This window comes from Ostrea edulis, chromosome 5 (genome assembly GCF_947568905.1).
Source record: "Ostrea edulis chromosome 5, xbOstEdul1.1, whole genome shotgun sequence".
Classification (NCBI taxonomy): Eukaryota; Metazoa; Mollusca; class Bivalvia; order Ostreida; family Ostreidae; genus Ostrea; species Ostrea edulis.
The window spans coordinates 66855064-66877974 of NC_079168.1; the positions used below are offsets into that span (position 1 = coordinate 66855064).

The 22911-nt window shown below is 37.3% G+C and overlaps 3 protein-coding genes across 3 annotated transcripts; all 3 read right to left on the reverse strand.

Annotated features, from left to right (window-relative positions):
• Positions 1–3066: 3066 nt before the first annotated feature.
• LOC125678827 (uncharacterized) lies at positions 3067–4187 on the reverse strand. The gene is made up of 2 exons (XM_056165203.1): positions 3272–4187; positions 3067–3100 (listed from the first exon to the last, which is right to left on the reverse strand). The coding sequence occupies exon 1, from the start codon at positions 4162–4164 to the stop codon at positions 3469–3471; it is 696 nt and encodes a 231-aa protein (XP_056021178.1). The 5' UTR covers positions 4165–4187; the 3' UTR covers positions 3067–3100; positions 3272–3468.
• Positions 4188–4348: 161 nt separating this feature from the next.
• LOC125647375 (uncharacterized) lies at positions 4349–8811 on the reverse strand. The gene is made up of 2 exons (XM_056166131.1): positions 4450–8811; positions 4349–4387 (listed from the first exon to the last, which is right to left on the reverse strand). Exons 1-2 carry the CDS (start codon positions 8809–8811, stop codon positions 4349–4351), a joined length of 4401 nt encoding a protein of 1466 aa, XP_056022106.1.
• An 11061-nt stretch (positions 8812–19872) lies between these two features.
• LOC130054990 (ras-like GTP-binding protein RhoL) lies at positions 19873–21461 on the reverse strand. Its single transcript, XM_056166132.1, has 3 exons — positions 21414–21461; positions 20443–20572; positions 19873–20336 (listed from the first exon to the last, which is right to left on the reverse strand). Exons 1-3 carry the CDS (start codon positions 21459–21461, stop codon positions 19912–19914), a joined length of 603 nt encoding a protein of 200 aa, XP_056022107.1. The 3' UTR covers positions 19873–19911.
• Positions 21462–22911: the final 1450 nt, after the last annotated feature.

Consider the following 22911-nt stretch of genomic DNA (forward strand, 5'->3'; position numbering starts at 1 on the left):
ACATATTCGAACATTTGAGTATTAAGGTACTTAGTCAGAACTTGAACTCTTGTGTAATTTTTTATTTCATTTGATATGAAACATGTTGAAGATTTGAAAGTTTTTGGTATTTCGAAAAGGTTTTCATTCTTATTATACAAATATTATTTGTACTTGAAAAATATTGATTTCTGGTAGAAATCAGAGGGGGAGTGTGATGTCGCGGTCCGGAATTTTACCGCTCCGGTTTGTGTACTAGTGTTTTAGTGTATACTTCCGTGACGCCGTAGCATGCTTTATGTCTCTGTAAATTTTGAGTATTTGGGCCTCCTTAAGGAGTAAGTTTGCTTAAATATCTTTGTAAACAATAACTTTACAATGTTATGGATGTTTTTCTATAGGTATGATTATGTGTAATCGTCTTCTAAATCTTCGTGGTTTATTTTCAATAATGTGACCTATTTTCACTCGAAACGTTTGTCATACGTTTACCATGCGTTTGTAATACGTATAGAGCCATGACTGGTTAAATAGTTTTTTATTGTGTTCACGTTTTCGCCAACATTTTGATGAAGTTGATCAGTGTTTTATGATTGTTTCTTATTTGTTTTATAGTTTTTTACCCTCGTCTCATGAGGAAAGTCCCGAATAAAGAATATATATGGAGTTCCAGTCGACTCGTCCTAGTTTATTCTTTTAAGAACGGCACAATATACATGGGGGCAAATACTGAAGAAATTCAGGTTAAAACCTACAGGGTCCAGCGAAAATATTGCAACTCTGAGGGAAAGTGAATGACCCCAGATATAAAAGTAGAATTGAATTGGTTCTTCATGGTACACAGTGTCTAAATCACCTTGCATGTTACTCTGATGGGGTGTGGATTCAGTCGAAATTAGAGAAAATCTAGGCAAGAAGGAGACACATGCACATCAGCTCATACGATACCAGTACCAGCATGTATGGATCACATGTAATTCATGGTCTTAAGCTACTAAGTGTATATAAAATACATGCATTTGGATAAAAGAGAAATCAATATGATTTTTCATTAGCCTGTCATGATCCATCTTCACAAGTCAAGGGTTATTGATTCGTTACCTCGCACTAACCCTTGACATCAGTCGCTATTTAAAAGTTGGGCTCGAGAAAAAGGATGACGCATTACTCTAAAATAAATCAGCCAATGGGATTTCTTGTTTCAGATGAAAGTTTGGTAAGGGAATAAAACAGAAAGTAAAAAATGGCGTCCGTTGGCGAAAAGATAGGTGAAAAACATCAAATCGATCATTTGACTTAAAACCAAAAGCTTTCGATATCATGTATCAGAGAAGAAAAAGATGTTTTTATTGGGACTAAAACCGGCAGTGGTAAATCGATATCTTACGAAGTTGTTCCCATTATTTTGGGGGGAAATGCAGTGACGCTGATAGTCGCCCCACTTTTCAACATCATTGCGTGTTAAATTATTTCGTAACGCCATCAATAATTCACATTTTCGTCCTTTAATTGTTGTAGTTTATTATTTAGTTCATAGTCAATTTTAGACAACTTGTTTAATTTGTTTAAACATAGTCGACAAACGTACTTCCACAATCCATCATTTTCATTCGGCTCATACCCCAAAACCTCGTCTAATTGTTTCTTCAAACAAAACGAACTCCCGAAAATCAATCGATGGTATCTGTCTTGTACTAATTGGCCACAAATTGTACACCATAATGACGTCGCCATGCGTGTTTACTGTTTAGTTTTGTTTTCGACCGATTATAAAAGCCGTTGTCTGATTGGTTTGCAGCTTTAGGCTGCAAACCAATCATATGCTTCTTCTCGAGCCCAACTTTTAAATAGCGACTGATGTCAAGGGTTAGTGCGAGGTAACGAATCAATAACCCTTGACTTGTGAAGATGGTCATGATCAGACTTTGATTGATGTTACACCCCCCCCCCCCCATTTTGGCCCAAACACACATTTTGTTTTTATTTCTGTTATAATATGAAGAAAATATAATTCAAATTATGATAATAAATTCTATCATTACAATAATGTAATATGTGTTTTCCTAACAGATTGTGATTTCTTTTCATAGAAAGATATATTTTTTTTTATAAACATGGAAAAATCTTGGAAAATAGCCTTCTGAATGCATGATCGTTTGGGTCGTCCTGCAACAGGAGATCCAGGGCATCTTCTTCTCCTGACATCAGGTCGTTTTAAAGATGTAAAATACAAGCGTTCGCTGTAACAATCACAGTGAAGCTGTGTTGTTTTCGTTGAAACGGAAATACGTGTGTTCCCCGTGCACACTTTCAGAAAACCCCGTGGGGCCCATGATCCGAATCACGGAAAAATAAGTGTATAGGCTATATGCGAAATTCTCTTGTTTTCTTTCTTTGGCAGGGAAAAAAATTATTACTATTACTATTCTGAACAAATATAACGTTTATATCTGAATTTGAAGTAGTTTATTGATCTTTTTTAAAAATTTACTTTCCCGATGTAACATTCTCAATAGGTGTTTGTAGGTTGTGTAACTGTTATATACCAATAATGGTTTTAAGCTTTTTGAAAAAAAGCAGAGATAACCTGGCTGATTATTTCATACATTCATGTATATTGTTATAGTGTATCAAAAGGTACTGAATTTACTAATAGAGGACAATGCAAATAGTTTTCACGACTTTATTGTGAGACGCGCGTCGATTGCTTTCAACGACGACGTTTTGTCGTTAATTTTAAAGAAAACCGCGCAGCATGTCCCAATTTTATTTTATCGTAATATAAAAACTACTGAGAATTATAACACGAATAAGAGCCCATCAAAAAGGAAATGTCCTCTACTTTTAGGGGCTGTATTTACTTTTCCCTATTTATATATATAAGTGTATAGCTCAACAATAAAACAATACACCAAAGAAAACCGCGCAGCATGTCCCAATTTTATTTTATCGTAATATAAAAACTACTGAGAATTATAACACGAATAAGAGCCCATCAAAAAGGAAATGTCCTCTACTTTTAGGGGCTGTATTTACTTTTCCCTATTTATATATATAAGTGTATAGCTCAACAATAAAACAATACACCATCTGTTGTAACCATTTATTCCAGTGTTTCAACCTACAAATGAAAGTACAAAAATTACCAAATTCATGACAAAACTTTGTTAAGTAGTTTTCACATCAAGATAAATCCTAAAAAACAGTCATTCAATATTTCCTCAAAACGCATAACAGTCTACATCTGATAACATAGAACTAATACTTAATAAATGTACATGAATTTACTCACACATTGATGGGTCCAACATTATTGAGCTATAACGTACTAAACAAAACGTGGGATTATCTATCCATGCATGCCGTTCCAAAACAAACACACTTCCGGTAAAATAAGTAACAAAATAGTGGCCAACTATAATATTTCCGGAAAGTTTACAATATCGTTGACGATACACTCCCCCAACTAGTTTCTTAATCAGTCCACAACTAATCACATTCATCAGTAGGTAGTATTACAACAAGTCGATGGACGGATCTACGAATGATAGTGTCAGTACATCCAGTATAGCTTGCGCCGGGACCTACATTTTTGTATCGCACTGTAACATCTCGAACCTTTCCGTCTGTTCCTGGCTCTGCCTCAGCAACTTGGGCAAGCTTCCATTTCCCCCGAATCAAGTTGGCGTCCTGAACTAAAACCAGATCACCCCGTTTCAGATTCCTCCTGTTTGTATGCCACTTCTGTCTAACAATTAGAGTGGGGAAATAATCTCTGATCCATCTCTTCCAAAAAGCATCAACCAGCTGTTGAATAAACTTCCACCTGAGCCGTGGGTTGCAACGTTCATCCATTTCAATCTGAGGAACTCGTACACTGGATCTACCCAATAACAAGTCATTTGGGTATAAGTACGTTCCTTCATTTGGATCACACACCTTGGTTCCAATAGGTCTCTCATTCACCAAATTTGCAACCTCAAAAAACACAGCTTGCAATTCCGAAAATGTCAAAATCGAATCACCAACAGCAATTTCAAGACACCTCTTCACAGACTTGATCAACGATTCACTGCACCCATTTTCCCACGGTGCATCCGCAGATTTAATGACATTCCATTCTATTCCATACTTCTTTAGTTCCTTTCCCGCAGCTACTAATTGTGTGCCTGCATCAGAAATCATTCGTTTCGGGTTGCCACGAAGAGATATGAATCTCCTGAACACAACAAGGAAACTTCCCCTGTCGTAACCTTCAGCCAGGTCAACATAAACACCTCTGCAGTTAAGGCAGTTAAACAATACACCATATGCCTTTCCGTGTGTCCGCTTCTTGACTGTGTCACGTATGGTATATGGTCCGAACATGTCAACGGCACAGTTGTAGAATGGAGGTGCTGGGCTCATTCTAAAAGAAGGTAAGACACCCATCTGTTGTTGCACTAACACCTTATCCCGCTTTCTGCATACCACACAATTCTCCTTAACTCGTTTAATGATTTTGCGAACTCCAGGAATCCAGTATTCACTTCGCATCTTTGCTAATGTCACTTCCAATCCTGCATGATCTTCACTGTGAACACTGCGAACAACTAACTCGGTAAAACGTCCCTTTCTTGGTAACAAAACAAATTCTCTTTGATCCCATGATTGTTTGATCCACTCAGCCATTCGTTGTCCAACACACACAACTCCATCTTGATTAAGGAATGGTCCAAGTCTTTGAAACTTCTTCATCCAGTCCTTTGGTAAATCTTTCTGTGCATGCTTAACCCAACTCATCTCTGCTTCAATTAATGTCTCCATAGTGATCTTGTCACAAATGCCCTTAAAAGTCTTCCATTTAAATATGGATAAGACAATGCTGGTAACTCCAAGTAGTTTCTTCAAACCGGCGAACCGATCAATATCAATGGCAATGTCACTAATAGTTGAGCAATCATCAGATGTGATCGACATGGTTATTCCAACAACATCAGGTATCTGATCACTATCCAGGGTAGTTTCTTGAGTTATTGGCCATAATTCGAACGGCATCTTTAAGAAATCTGGACCCCTTTGCCACTTGGAATTAGCCCCTAGAGCACTTGCTGATGCAACCCTTGTAGTCATGTCTGCAGGATTCTGATCTCCTTGAACCCACCACCACTCAGTAGGATCCGTTTTGCTTTGTATTTCAGCAACCCGTGTTGCCACAAATGTTCCAAAACCATAGCTCTCTCGTTGTATTTGTGCTCTGACAATCATCGAATCAACGATATGTACAATCTTGCTGAATCTAAAGTCCAGTTCTGTCACAAGTTTTTGATGAAGTCTAGATGCAAGCACTGCTCCACACAATTCGAGACGAGGAGTTGACAACTGCTTCGCTGGTGCAATTCGATTTTTTGCGATAACTAGATTTGATTCATATGTGTTGTCGTTAGTATGCCATCTAATGTAGGCACATGCACCGTAGGCTTGTTGACTTCCATCTGAGAATATGACAAGAATTGGATCACCTTCCGCGTTTTCTGGCATAATACATCTTTTGAATGTTATTGATTGTAATTCATACAATCCCCTAAAGAATTGCATCCATTTAACCCTGATTTCTTCATTCATAGGTTCATCCCATCCATTCTGAATTTCTTTGGAACACATGCTTTTCATGAGAATTTTCGCATATAATACGTATGGGGCAATAAGTCCTAGAGGATCATAAATGCCTGCTACCTGACTAAGGACCATCCTGTGAGTTAAATTATCAGGAATAAGATGCAATTGTTCTTCCTTGAGATCATCTTCTAAATGTATTCCACGTCTTTTCGACGAAAAGTTCAATTTTGCCTTGAATGTCCAAACGTCATCTTTGGGTAACCAACACATTCCAAGAATGTTTTCCTGTTCTGCACACAACACATTCATTCCTGTAAAATGCTCACTTTGATCACCAGAGATTATCCAATGTTTAACGCGAAATCCTCCATGACTTAACATCATTTCAGTATCCTGAATTATTTCCTTGGCCTCACAAACAGTATTCACTGAGATAAGTAAGTCATCCACATAACTGTTTTTAATGACTAATTCTGCTGCCTTTGGGTATTCAGTTTGATGCATTTCTGCTGTCATCCGCAAGGCCATAGTGGAAATTGCTCCGCTGGGTCTGTCTCCAAATGTCACTGATGTTAATACATAATGATCAGGTAGTTTGTCTAACTGCAAGTCTCTCCATACAAATCTGTGTGTATGCTGATCTCTTTCAGATAGTTTGATTGCATTATACATCTTGGTGATGTCTCCTGCAATAGCTATTTTCCTTTGTCTAAATCTGATGATGACCCCTAAAAGGTCATTCAGAACATTTGGTCCCTTTGCCCAATATTCATTCAATACATGACCCATATACGACGATGATGAATCAAATACGATCCGCACAGGTGTTGATTTGGAATTTGGTTTTAAGACCTCGTGGTGTGGAATGTAGTGAATAGGCCCATCGTATGTATCCATCTCTTCATCGGTTAATTTTCTTGCCACGCTCCTTTCCACCATATCCATAATCTGGTCACCATATGCTTTACTGTAATCTGGTCCTGCTCTTTCCAAACATCTTTCTGTGGATCTCAATCGATACAATGCTGCGTTCACATTGTTAGGGAGATACTTTGGATCTTTAACCCACGGATATGTAGCGGTCCAGTATTTACCCAATTTGTCATATTGAAGTCCATCCTTTATAAGGTGTAGCTCACGTTCTTCCTTCAGAGTATAACTTCCATTACCTGGTGGGCATTTCCCGCACCTGCAACTTCCACATTTTGGCACACAATAAGTTCCTAGACTTTCTATGTCGAAAAAGTAATCAACAACAGTCTTAAAGTTGCCTATGTTCAACCGAATAGGCTCAATTATCCTTCCTGAAGTATGATGAATGCACACAAGATTTGATTCTGCTGTAACAAGTACTCGTAAATTGTCATGACTTCCTCTAATACAATATCCAAATTGGTTCCGCATCAATTGGAGATTTCCAATCTGATCAACTTTCTCCGGTAATAAAATGCAACAATCGGCTCCTATAAGCAGATCCACTTTTCCTTCAGGTCTCAAGATGTCTCCCTCTTTGACCCCTTTAAAGAATTTCACTACTCCATGGACATCCACCTTTGAAATATCTGCTGTAATTTTGTTAATTCCATATACTTTGACTTGCCAGACCTTGCCATTCATGTCTGTCAGTGGCAGCAAATATTCCTTACTTTGAATACACTCAGATGTATTTCCCACCTTTGTTATTGACAAATTTACTTCACGTCCCTTCAGTCCAAGCTTTCTAGCCGATTCGTACGTCAGAAGTGATATATTAGCTCCGGGATCCCATAAAGTAGTTAGTGACACACTGTTGCTTTTCACTTTACTGATCATGAGAATGACTCCCTTCTTTCCTTGCTCTTCATTAACTATGTTCACATTATGATGATGCGCACTTGCATTTAAGATTGCCCCGTGTAAGAATGGGTGGTGAAATCTACCACATTTTTGTTGATTAAAGTCTGTGATATCACAAGGTTTTCTGTTTACACACCGTTTTGAAAGATGACCACTTTTCAAACAACTAAAACAAGCGCCATTTCTTCTTAATAATTCCATCTTTGTTTCTCCATCCAAGGCAGAAAAACCTGTACAGTCTCCGATGAAGTGATTATCTGTCTCATGATACCAGCATTTTTTTCTTAAAGGAATGTCATTTCTGGTAGTGTTATGTGTCACACCCTTTTGTTTGCCGTTAAGAAGAGCATCCGTTACTTGTGCTAGTCCATCAATCACCTGTTGCATTTTCTGTTCATTTTGTTGCATTTGACTCTGTATAACATTAACAAATGCATTGTCAACTTTGTCATTTTTCTCCTCTTGTAAATTTGTCATGGTATGTATTCGTCCCTTACGGGAAACAATGTCCGTTTCACTACCTCTAATATCTGAAGTCATGTATTCAATCGCGGTCTTCTCGTCCAAAAGAAATCTCAAGAATTCAGAGAAGTCTGTAGACTTTATCTTTAGCTTCCGTAAGGCCCATTCTCTCTTCTGAATAGATGGTAATAACTTTTCAATCTCACATATCATGGTAGCAGTATTCATTTCCCTTTCCAAGCCCATACGCTTTAGAATTAGCCAACATCCCTCCACAGTTCCCACCATTTCTATAAACTTCATACTGTCTCCTTCCGGAACTGTTTCCAGTGCTTTTATGTCAGTCAAAACAGTGTCTGTTAACTTTTCTGGCCTTCCATATTTTAGATCAAGACGCTTCAACATCTCCTCAAAGTTATTGTCCACTCCCTTAATAATTTCCAAGGGTTCTCCAGACAAAGAACTTTTCAAAGCGAATGGATCTTCTCCATAAGTCGGAATCATGTGGGTAATATAATCCAATCTAAAGCTAGGATAGTCCCGTATCTTGCCACTAAAGTGTGGTGGATCCAATTTTTTCACCTTTAAAGATTGGTTTTTACCGCACTTTTCTTTCAATGCATTCTTTTGTGTTGTTAATTTGAAACAAAGGGATCTCGCTTTACACAACTCTTTGTATAAAGTGTTCATATCGTGGTTCACTTCGTCCACTTTAGTTTTGTCGTCTTCATTGTCTGAATCAAAGTTCTCTAGATACTCACAATGCCGAACTTCCATGCCCTTGTATGACTGTTCTAGATCATCTAACATCTGTTTGATTACCTCTGATTCTTCTTCATCCTGAATTTTCTCCAGAAGACGTCCGTATATTCTGTGAAATCTTCCCTTCGCGGTACTTCGTTTTTTCTTTAATCCCTTCCGAATTTCCTCTGCCATAATATCCGATGTGTTGAAATGTATAGCTCAACAATAAAACAATACACCATCTGTTGTAACCATTTATTCCAGTGTTTCAACCTACAAATGAAAGTACAAAAATTACCAAATTCATGACAAAACTTTGTTAAGTAGTTTTCACATCAAGATAAATCCTAAAAAACAGTCATTCAATATTTCCTCAAAACGCATAACAGTCTACATCTGATAACATAGAACTAATACTTAATAAATGTACATGAATTTACTCACACATTGATGGGTCCAACATTATTCAGCTATAACGTACTAAACAAAACGTGGGGTTATCTATCCATGCATGCCGTTCCAAAACAAACACACTTCCGGTAAAATAAGTAACAAAATAGTGGCCAACTATAATATTTCCGGAAAGTTTACAATATCGTTGACGATACAATAAGTATAGGTAAATTGTCGATCTGTTTAAACATTGAGAAATAAAATCGTAAGAAAACGTACATGTGCAAAAAATTGCTATTTTCTTATAACTTTGCAAGACATTAAAAATAATTTTTATATCTTCTGAAAGCATGGAATATATGCTTTTCAAAAATATAAAAGATATTGCATTCATAAGGGAAATAAAAAAAAATCATATCGAGGGGGAAATGAACTTCCGACAAAGCATTGCGTCATATTTAGACGAAACCATATTTTGCTTTAAATGCTTTTGTTAATCTAATGACTTTACTGACTCAATTGATTTTTACATAGTTACAAAATAGAGAAAATTTCCAAAAATATGATATATAGATCATATATTATATCTTATGGCCGTAGTGTCAAAGATTTAGAGACACTCCTTTTGCGGAGTCCTGTTTTTACGCGCCATCGGTCAAAGCGTGGTAGAGTTTAATTATCATAATAAAGTATTTTTTGCAATGTAAAACACACACACATAACCAAATGTACATATACTTTATTTTGATATCATCGCCATATCTATTTTTTTTCTATGCAATAGAAGATAATATAAGAAATACTTGATAGATTGTAAATTTTCTATAATAGTAATTTAATATTACTTAGAACTTAAATATTTCAAGACCTTTATTTTCTGCAAGTAATGTTTGGGAATTTTATTGGTTGGTTTGCATGGCAAAACAGCAAATTTTGATTAGGTTGTTCTCCAAACCAATACAAAATACCAAAACAACTTTAAAAAAATCCACCCACCCCCGACATCATGAAGTTTATTGTAGACAGTAGTTTTAGATAGTTAATTGCTGTTTGACGTGTTTCATACCGATTGTTAGACCTTTCTTAGTACACTGATTCTGACTGCGGATTACTCCGTTATCTGATCCAGATATAGGGCTCACGGCGGGTGTGACCGGTTGACAGGGGATGTTTACTCCTACTAGGCACTTTATCCCACCTCTGGTGTGTCTAGGGGTCCATGTTGCTAAACTCTCTGTTTTGTATTCCTTGCAGGAGGTATGAGATCGACCACTGTTTATTATCTTCGGCTTTCATAGTTCAGTGTAGGAATAGTGTGTTTTTTAAAATTATTTTCTTTTATTTTCTGTATGTGCAATATAATTAAATTATACCTATAACATAGAATGATGTAATGTGGATATACACATTTCATTATTGAATGTATCAATAGTGGGACCCATTGCCAATTTGAGCCGAAAATGCTCATTATATTGTTTCCACCCAAAGGACCTGCTAGCTCCCTTACGTACATCATGCATGTGCTTTAGCTTGTCCCGGTATTTACTTGTATGAGCAGACGTGAGGGGATCCAGGTTAGAATAGGTCATCACTTCCCCTTGTTTGTCGTAAGAGGCGACTAAATGGGGCGGTCCTTCAGACGAGACCACAAAAATCAAGGTCACGTGTCACAGCAGGTGTGGCACAATAAAGATACCTCCCTGCTTAATGACCGTAAGCGCCGAGCAATGATGACGTCTCCAACCATTCTCTCACTAGTCGAGTATTTAATATTGGATGTATTTAATAACGGAGAGTGATATAAGTCTATACCTTTTATGGAGAGCCAAATTAACATAAACTCAAATTGAAGATATCTTCAATTATTTGAAGATATCATCAATTCATTTGATGCGCGCAACGATTCAATTAAAGATCTCTTCAAGTAATTAATATCTTCAATTCTTAATTATTGCTCGCATTAATTAAATTGATGATAGCATTATTTTCTTCAGCTGTATTGATGCGCGCTTTAATTGAATTAATGATCTCTTCAAATGAATTAATGATATCAACAATTGAATTGATGCGCGCTACAATTCAATTGAAGAGAGCAATAATTGATATAATGCGCGCATTAAATCAATTGATGAGAGCAATAATTGAATTGATGCGCGCATTAATTCATTTGATCAGAGCAATAATTGATTTAATGCGCGAATTAATTCAATTATTGCTCTCTTCCATTGAATCAATGATATTTAATTCATTTGAAGAGAGCAATAATTATTTTAGAGAGAGAAACTATACAATTAAAGATATGGTCAATTCAACATATACACAATTGAATTAATAATATCTTTAATTGAATTGTCGCTCGCTTTAAAAGAATTGATGCGTGCATTAATTCCTTATACAAAAGCATTGTAAATAATTAAAGATTTCTTCAATTGAATTAAAGAGATCATCAAATTATTTATACCGAGCTCTAAATTAATTATTGCGAGCAATATTTCTACGAAATTGCATGATGCTCTCATCAATTGAATTGAAGAGAGCAATAATTGAATTAATGCGCGCATCAAATTTATTATTGCTCTCATTAATTCAATTGATTCACACATCAACTGAATTGAAAAGAGCAATAATTTAATTAATGCGCGCATTAAATCAATTATTGCTCTCATTAATTCAATTGATGCGCGCATTAATTCAATTGATGAGAGCAATAATTGAATTGAAGTGCGCATTAATTCAGTTGATGAGAACAATAATGATTTAATGCGCGCATTAATTCAATTAAAGAGAGCAATAATTGAACTGATGATATCTTCAAATAATTGAAGATATCCTCAATTATTTGAGTTGATGTTAATTTGGCGCTCCATATACTTTCTCTCCACACATTCCTGCCTGATGACTTTATTTACACATGTCCAAATGGAAATTGAACTGAACTTCCTGGTATGGGGGTAAAACTCCAATCTTGTCGCAGAGTTGTACTTGTATTTGTCTAGAAGGACTGGACACTATCTTGTCGCTGGTTGGTACCCCCTGCGGAACTGGCGACTTTGTCTGGACCTGGGATTGGACTTCGACTTCTGGTCGTTTTTTGCTGCCATGTTTTGATCGTACCGGTGACATACTTACACCAATTAAAAAAATTCTAATAACACGTATGAAAAATCTTTGTATTATTGATTTAGTTGCAAGCCACCACGTGTGCTAACATTAAAATCTGCTCAAATCATCAAATTGTGAAACCATCCTTGATATTAGATTGTAAAATTTTCATCTAACTTGATTAAACTTAACGATTTCGAAATTAGAAACACTATCCTCCTTATTTAACCAAAATAATTTTCAAAAATTTCTGTTCAAAATTGAACTGACCTTCTTCGGTGGATGCTGAATTGAAATGTCTTCTATAGACATTAATATAACGGACACCTAGCCATGCCGTGATCTCAACTCGTTTATTTCCGTTCTAAACATAAAAATAAAAAGAGAACACGTATGGTCAACCTGACAATATCCGGATTATTCAAATACATTACATCCTCCTCCTTAAGATAAAGAATAAATCATTCACCAATATAGTTACACATTAACTTGGGGAAAAAAAGTTTGTGAATGTCAATTCTGCAAAATTTAAATGTCTTATTGAATTAACATTTTCAAAATCATATGCTTGTTATGATACCTTCATATACATAAACTCATGAATTAATACTACAAACTGCATGAACATCATGATCATTGTTACAAAGTTATTTCACATATTCAGAAAGGTAGGTAGGTGGTTTGGTAACCCTTCCAGATCTGGTAACGTTTCTGGACGAAATAGAATTTTCTGGTTTGGAACGCGCACTGATATTCATGGATACATTACCAGATTTCACATTTTCACTCACACTTTGAACATAATCGCTCATTGGTTCCATTCCCGGTTGTTCGTATTCCGATGTTTCCACTTCTGGTGGTGAAATATGGAATCTTGTTTCGTTGCTTTTCAACATCTGACTCCTGTTTCTTCTTACTGTGTTCCCTTGCTGATTTAAAACGTTGTACGAGTGGTTTCCGAAGTCCTTTTGAATTACAGCTGGTTCCCACTGACGATTGTCTGGATTCTGTATACGGATAACTTCTTTATCCTCAACATGCGGTAATTTTGCACACTTTCGGTCATGGAAATATTTCTGTTTCATCTGCCGAAGTTGAAGTTTGGATTGTGGAGACGTCAGTGAATTTGGTTCCAACCCCACTTTGGTTGTTGGTAGTTTTGAACGAAGAGTTCTGTTCATCAATAACTGTGCAGGCGACAGGACAACTCCACCAATAGGCGAGTTTCGGTATTCCAGAAGAGCAATATTTGGGTCACCATTACTCTCTTCTGCCTTTTTCAGTAAGTTTTTTACGGTTTGAATACAGCGTTCCGCTTGACCATTTGAACGTGGATAGCGGGGGCTGGATGTTTTGTGCGTGAACTCCCATTCAGATGCAAACTGTTTGAATTCTTGACAACTGAATTGTGGTCCGTTGTCCGAGAATAGCTCTAAGGGTATGCCTTGTCTTGAAAACACTGTTTTGCACGCAGCAATAGTGGAACATGCTCTCATATCTGGTAGAGGTATAATATCTGGATATTTCGAGTAATAGTCCACAAATAACACATAATCTTTGCCCTTAAAATGAAATATATCAGCTCCAACTTTGGTCTAAGGAGTAGAGGGTATCTCATGAGGTATGAGTGATTGCTTTGTGTTTGATTTGCGAAATGAGTTGCACACTCCACACGATTTAATCAACTGCTCTAAGTCCTAGTTCATGTTTGGCCAAAATATGATATTTCTGGCTCTCTGCTTGGTTTTGACTATACCCAGGTGAGGTTCATGTAACTTCCTCAACATTTGGTGACGTAGTAACTTGGGAATCATCACTGCTGGCCCTTTGTACAGTAAACCATTTAGAACTGTTATTGCATCTCTGTAGTTCCAAAATATTCTTACATCTGCTGGAACTTGTACCCGAGATTCTGGCCATCCCAGTCGCACTATGTCGGCCAATGTCTGAAATTGTTTATCAGACTCAGTTGCGTCCTTCAGCTCCTGAAGTTTTCCTTCCGTCATAGGAAGCTCCTGCTCAATGAAATTGATGTCTATGTCCTCATCAACCAGTGATTCTGTACACTCTTGTAAGTAAGCCCTGCTTAACGCATCGGAAATGAACATTTCCTTTCCCGGAACGTATTCCTAAGCAACGTCGTAACGTTGTAAACGCATAAGCATCCTCTGTAGTCTATGAGTAGCTTGATATAGTGGTTTGCGATGAATCGCTAGCAACGGTTTGTGATCTGTTTCTATGGTAACCGAACGTCCATAGATGTAGTGGTGAAATTTTTCACATCCATAGATAACTGCGAGCATCTCTCGTTCTATCTGTGCATACCTCTGCTGAGTCTCTGTCAGTGCTCGTGAAGCGTATGCGACGGGCTGTCCGTTCTGCAATAATACTGCACCCGATCCTTTGGAACTCGCATCCACAGAAATGATGAATTCCTTTTGAAGATCATAAATGCGAAGAACTGGTGCTTGCGTTAATAAGTTTTTCAGTTTCGCAAAACTGTCAATTTGCTGTTTGTCCCAGTGCCACAAAACGCCACTTTTTGTAAGCAATCGGAGAGGTTCAGAAATCTCTGCTAGGTTTGGTATGAATTTCGACATATACTGCACTAGTCCAAGAAATCGGCGCACACTTTGAACATCTGTCAGTTCTGGCATGTTTACAATAGCACGAACCTTTTCCGGATCAACCTTGAGTCCATCTCTCCCTATGACGTGACCAACGTATTTCACTTCAGGTAGAACAAGGATATCGTCTACTAGACACTCCACACCAGGTAAGTCTTTAAAAAAACCTCCTGTAATCGTTTCGAGAACACTTCTGACGCTGAAGTTATTCCAAACGGAAGTCGTAGATATCGGTATCTACCGAATGGTATGTTAAAAGTGAGTGCCTTTGAACTTGCGTCGTCTAGTTCAATATGCCAAAAACCATGCGTAGCATCAAATCTTGAGAACACTTCAGCGTTCGGTAGTCGTTCAATGATTTCCTCCACAGTAAATAAGTAGTAATGTTCTCGCTTTATGTGCGGATTCAAGTCTTTTGGATCCAAGCATATACGAATTTTCCCTGGTTTCTATACTGTTACCATACTGTGAACCCAATCCGTAGGAATATCCTGTTTTGCGATCACGCCCAATTTTTCCATGCGTTGAAGTTCATCACGTACAGAACTGTGTAAAGCTGCCGGCACTTTCTTTGGTGGGTGTATCACTGGCGTTGAATTCGGATCAATTTCAATGTGATATTTTTCTGGTAGATGTACTAATCCACTGAAAACATCCTGATACTGTTGCAGTAGTTTGTCCTTTGTTACACGAACATCCGCACTTTCTATGGAATCTGCTGGTATGTGTTGGATTAATCCTAGGCGTGCACATGATTTTTGCCAAGTATCGGTGTACTTCCTTATGCAGTGATGTAAAACGGAAGTGTACGTTCTACTTTACGGATTCGGCATCTGATATCAATCTTTCCCTCTGGGTTCATGACTTCACCATTATAAGTGTACAGGTTCACTTTCACTTTTCGTAAATGCTTCGGAGAGATGTGTAGTTCTTTGAACACATTCCTTGGTATTATATTCACCTGAACTCCTGTGACCAGCTTGAATGTAACCGGTACTTTGTTAATGCTCACTGTCTCAGTCCATGGTACCTCTTCCTGAATAGTGTCCACATTCACTATGCCCAAGTATAGGTCATGTGATTCCTCTTCCACGTAATGCACAGATTTTGGTGCCTTATTACAGTATTTTGCAAAATGGTTACGGCCTTTGCATTTGTAACAATTCTTGTTGTACGCAAAACATTTCCCTTTCTCATGTTGTTTTCCACACTTACTACATGCATTCAGTTTGTTAGTGTTTGAGTGAACGTGAGCTGTTTGTTTTCTGGTACTACCGCAGTTCTGTAGTTTTTCAGGTTTTCTAGTCACAACATGAGCAGCTTCAGCAGTTGATGGTTCTTTGTGTAAACTTTTCAATTGCTGTTTGGAAACTTCAGAAGCACGGCAAATGTCTAAACACTTAGTTAATGATAAATCTGCTTCCAGTAGTAGCCTTGCTCTGCATGCTTCACTCGAAATACCACACACTATCCTGTCTTTAATCAAGGAGTCTTTCAAATCACCAAATTCACATTGTATGGCTTTGTTTTTTTAGGTCAGTGACATAATTATCGATTGTTTCATGACTTTCTTGATTTCGTGTGAAAAATAAATGGCGTACATACGTTAAGTTCTTACGTGGTTCAACGTAGTCTTGAAAGTTTTTGAACACTACCTCCAGTTTTTCAGCATCCTCCTCAGGAATGTTGAATGTGTTGTAAATACGTCTCGCTTCGACACCAGCAACATGTAAAAAGGTAGCAACCTTCACTTTTCCCGCCTTTTCGTCGATCCCTGAGGCTACCAAGTATAGGCGAAATCCTTGCAGCCATTCTTTCCAATTTTCAGCTAAATTCCCTTCAAAACTTAACTGCGACGGTGGTTTTAACTGATCCATTGTTTTGGTACGTCAAAGTTTTCTTCTGACACCATGAAATGTCTTCTATAGACATTAATATAACGGACACCTAGTCCAAACACCAACATTTAGCCATGCCGTGATTTCAACTCGTTTATTCCCGTTCTAAACATAACAATAAAAATAGAACACGTATGGTCAACCTGACAATATCCGGATTATTCAAATACATTACTCTGAATGAATGGAAAAGGAGGAAGTGAGGATGTGTTATGTCGGAGTAATGCACGTGATGCTAATATGATTCCGGAACAATATTTCCGGATTGAAAAACAAGGCAGATGGACTTTAGAAAGATATAATAGTAAACAATACGTTTTTCCAAACACTATTGCAAATATATGGCTTAAAGAAAGACACATAGTTATAGAAAAACTGAAATATGTGTAAATAGATTTGTTTTAAAATCAACAAATTCGAAAACATATTCATTCTTGTTATCTTTGATTTTCATTTAAGAAAGGCGAATATAACGATTGATTGATGTATTTCAGTCATATGGAGACGTCACCATTGCAGGTAAAAGGCTGCAAAATTTCGGCCTATGCTCGGCGCTTATGACCTTTGAGCAAGGAGGGATCTTTATCGTGCCACACCTGCTGCGACACGGGGCATCGGTTTTTGCGGTCTCATCAGAAGGACCGCCCATTTAGTCGCCTTCTACGATAAGCATCGGGATCGAAGATAACGAACAGTGATCAATCTCATAACTCCTATAAGCAATACAAAATAGAAAGTTGGGCAAACACGGACCCCTGGAGATACCAGAGGTGGAATTAGGTGCCCAGAAGGATCAAGCATCCATTGTCGACCGGTCACACCCGCCGTGAGCCCAATATCTTGATCAGGTAAACGGAGGTATCTGTAGTCAAAATCAGTGTGCCAAGAACGGCCTAACAATCGGCTTGAAAAAGTCAGATAGCATTTGACCTAATGATAGGTTGTATTGGCAAACTAGATCGTTATAACGACCATAGAATTTGCGAAATGCTGATTTTAAACGAGACTGTTGGAACTCCTGCACCATCAACTTGTTTGTCAGTAGCCTGCTTCGATTTAAAAACTGACCATACGTAGAACAAGCCCATGTGTATCGAATCAGTTGAGAGATGTAAATACGATATGCACGAGAAAAAGGGATTACTACACAAATATGGGAAATAATGTGTCATTTTTCCCCTTACAGGTATGCAGACTATGAGGAGTAAATATTCAAAATCTCACCCTCACTACTGTATATACTGTGGATTTCGGATAACACAAAAACAAATAAGAAGGCGCTTAACGCAAACGACGAAAATTACGATGAATCCTTCGTTTTGACGAACTTCTAAAAGCTCTTTATACATCTCATAATACTGCAGTCAGACAAATTCCCAACGGAATTCCTAAACACCTTCCAGAAAATAGTGAGGAGTGTCTCCTGCACATTTTTAACACCATTTGGGGAAAAAGTTATATTTCCACCAACTTGGAACCAAGCATTCATTATTCCCATTCCAAAACCCAATCATACAAGTACAAACATTTATCGGCCTATCGCATTAACTAATTATGTTTGTAAAACCACGGAACGGATGAATAATGAACGATAAATATGGTTTCTTCAGATAAGCAACATTCTGAAAAATATATAAAAATACGCGTTCCACTGATCACTTGCAGGTGCGATTTAAATCTTTTATACAAAAAAGGTTAACAAAGAACACCCTGTATCCATAGTCTTCGACTTGAAAAAGACATATGATACGACTTAGAAACATGGTATATTACAAGATATGATATTGGTCTCCGTGAACAATTTTCGATATTTGTTCAAAATTTCCTAAAAGATTTTTTTTTTCAACATTCACTTAGGATCACCCTCTCGGACAGTTATGAACAGGGGATGGGTGTCCCAAAAGGCAGCATTTTATCGGTAACATAAGCGAGACTTACACATTGATCAACTATTCTACGTTTTACGGCAGACGACAGGACACTTAACAAGAGTTAGCATTACCACAGTATTTTGGGCTACGTAGCGGGTCAGTTAACGGTGTCTTCGGCTACGTTGTTGTATTTAGCGCTAATTACGCTATATGATCCTCCCCGCACCTCAGTAAAATTTCGTTCCGTTTTGGCTATCGGACTAGCCGACCCTCGGAATAGTGGGGCTTCGAACCAGTAAACCTTTAAACTAATGGGTCATCAGAGTAATGAACATTCAAACTAGTGGACCGTGACTGTTTAAAGGTGGAAAAAATAAGGTATATAACTAGCGTGTTTCGGAACAATGTAAGGTACAACAGATTAAGACTTCAAATATTCCAGGAAAATATTAAATGTTTCAGTTACGTTGCCTATGACCTTAGAATTGAAGCACACCCCTTATACAAGTAGCCAGAGCACTAGTATAAATGCGACCTTTATGTTTCGTACGTCTCTATATTGGACTACACGAATATGGCACTGAGACCAATTTATGTAGTGCTATAGGATGTCCGAAGACATTGGTAATAGAAGGTTTCTACTTGACATTCACCTGTCGCGGTGGATCAGTGGTTCGAGCGGCCAACTCGTGACTTGGAGATGGTGAGGAGTTCGAGCCCCGCACATATCTTGGCTGTGTCCGATCTAATATGTGACTGCTTCGTCTCCAAACGTTTGGCATATAGACTTGAAAGTAGAGGGTTTTGGAAGATATACTTTCAATCGCGACAGGTGTAGGCCTTACGCGTAGCGCTACGACCTTGATGGTCATGCATAGGTCTAAATTTACAGCACTTCATTTCCAGCTGGTGACGTCTATATATATAAATAATTCTTCATCGAACATAAAGCAAATAATAAAATACAATTATATTTGACACTTGATTTAATCTCAACTGCCTCTCTGTTACAACTCTTGCTTTGTTCGTTTTGATTTATCCAGTCTTCTTGTTATGAATTAAAGAAAATAGGAAATAAAATGAAGATTTGATTTTTTTTATTTTGAAAGAGGAAGTTTGCGTATCTCTTCATAGTAAATATATAGATATAGTCATAACCCTCATAATGTCTTTGTAACATGTAATGTGTCAGTTACATATGTATACACAAGTGTACAAGTCTATGTCCGTGTTCCTGTTTGTCTAAATATCTTTAGAATTCTAGCAAGGTTAACTATCTCAAGAGAGATGTAGTTACCTTCCCCACGCCAGTCTGTACACATAGTTCTCAGAAGACCAGCTCACACGTGGATCTAACTTTTGAAAACTGCGCTGATCATATCAACAGTTTAAGTGCAAACTTCATTTAATGAAGATACGTCGAAAGAATGATGAATTTCGCTTCTCTGTGGTCTTCGCAATAGTTGCAATACACGAAAACAAACAGGATACCTCAACTTTATCTTCACAGTAAACCTCAAAGTAGTCATGGAGCAGCATTTGGGAGGTGAGTTTGATGGCTTCTCTTCTGGAGACGCTTCTGGTTTGTTTTCCCATCGACAGAATCCCGACAAGAACGATTGGAATGGACTTTCCAAGAAACTGTCGAATTTCGGGAATCCATACGGATTGTGCGTTTTCAAAAGATTTCCTTTTCTGAACATCGTAGCAGATGACGATGACGTTACTGTCCTTGAAGGCAAATTTCCGCATCTGGTCAAAGTCATGCTGACCCGGCAAATCAAAAATGGAAATGCTACTTTTCTTTCCGTTGCAAACCGTTTCGCCTAAAATGAAAGAAACAAGCACCGTAAGTAGGGTTACCTATCTAGGTAATGCAAAGACAGTAAAGAAATAATATGTTCAAAATATGCAACACAGAAGATTACATACCATAATAATTCTCAAAGATTGTAGGAGTATACTGTTCGTCTTCTTTCTCGCCAATGAAGGTTTTGGTCAAGCGAGTTTTGCCAACGCGGGCATCGCCAACAATAGAACATTTCAGATATGAGGCTTTCATCTCGATTAAATGTTTACAATTCCAGTTGATTACGCATGCTTTCAGCTTTTATAGTAGTTTGTTTGGGCGTTTCTGTAGCGATCATAGACTGCTTACTGTTGTTAAGGATACGTAAAAGGTAAGGGAAATGGGCGGTTCATATCGTTATATTTACATTTGCCAATGCACTTCTTTATATGACAGTACTAATGAAATTGACATTCAATTTCTTGTAACATGAAGTTGTTCACGTGATCAATCTTTTCTTGCATATGAATACAATCATCGCATCACAAGTCAGTTCCTGTACTTTCACCTGGCTTCTTGTTTATGCAATGCAGTATGGGATTTAGAGTCCCCTCCTTTTCGCCTCAAATTTAAACAGTAGAAATAGTGCGAGTAAAATTCCAAAATGGCTTAGCATTTTGGTTAATACTTGTCTTTTTCACATGTGCCCCCCTCATAAATCCTGGATCCGCCACTGCATTGATATCATAACAGAAACAAACGCATCAGGATATTTATATAGAATTTATTTTGTAAACAGACAAGAATTTCATCAATTTATAAAATAGAAACATTAAACATACCGTTGAATTGTTTCATTTTACACAATTTTAAATACCGTCTGCAACTATGCCTAAATTGCAATCTGCAACATGGCGAATTCATAAAATAACTTTGATATTGGATGCGAAAAAATGGAGGCAGAGTTGTAAGCCTGTTTACTTTATGATGGTGATAAGTTAACCTGTTGTTTCCTGGCAACTGCCATCAGGGTTATGACTCGGCATGAACGAGGCTAAGGGTACTGGTGCGAAACTCTTACACACACTGAAGGTAGATATAAGAAGCAGCCTACTTGCACTTCGTCTAAATCTGTCCTACTGTCCCGGAGCTTCTCATGCATGGCTCCAACCGCGAATTCTAACAATGAACATGCCGTGTTTCTCACTTACCGGCGCGAGCAGAATTCGAATCCGCGCCTAAACACTTTCTCACTTACCGACGCGAGCGGGATTCGAACCCACGCCGACAGAGGTGAGAGGCCGTATGATTTTGAGCGCGATGCTCTAACCACTCGGCCACGGAGGCCCCCTTTTGCAGAAGATTGAAGTACTACGCTTCATCCAGCAGCTAATACAGACTGCAATGTACTGTGCCATTACCATCAATACAGACTACAATGTACTGTACTATTACCATCAATACAGATTACAATGTACTGTACTATTAACATCAATACAGATTACAATGTACTGTACTATTACCATCAATAGACTACAATGTACTGTACTATTAACATCAATACAGACTACAATGTACTGTACTATTACCATCAATACAGACTACAATGTACTGTACTATTAACATCAATACAGACTACAATGTACTGTACTATTACCATCAATACAGATTACAATGTACTGTACTATTAACATCAATACAGACTACAATGTACTGTACTATTAACATCAATACAGATTACAATTTACTGTACTATTAACATCAATACAAATTACAATGTACTGTACTATTAACATCAATACAGATTACAATGTACTGTACTATTAACATCAATAAAGATTACAATGTACTGTACTATTAACATCAATACAGACTACAATGTACTGTACTATTAACATCAATACAGATTACAATGTACTGTACTATTAACATCAATACAGATTACAATGTACTGTACTATTAACATCAATACAGACTACAATGTACTGTACTATTACCATCAATACAGACTAGAATGTACTGTACTATTAACATCAATACAGACTACAATGTACTGTACTATTAACATCAATACAGATTACAATGTACTGTACTATTAACATCAATAGACTACAATGTACTGTACTATTACAATCAATACAGATTACAATGTACTGTACTATTAACATCAATACAGACTACAATGTACTATTACAATCAATACAGACTACAATGTACTGTACTATTAACATCAATACAGATTACAATGTACTGTACTATTAACATCAATACAGACTACAATGCACTGTACTATTAACATCAATACAGACTACAATGTACTGTACTATTAACATCAATACAGACTACAATGTACTGTACTATTAACATCAATACAGACTACAATGTACTGTACTATTAACATCAATACAGATTACAATGTACTGTACTATTACCATCAATAGACTACAATGTACTGTACTATTAACATCAATACAGACTACAATGTACTGTACTATTAACATCAATACAGATTACAATGTACTGTACTATTAACATCAATACAGACTACAATGCACTGTACTATTAACATCAATACAGACTACAATGTACTGTACTATTAACATCAATACAGA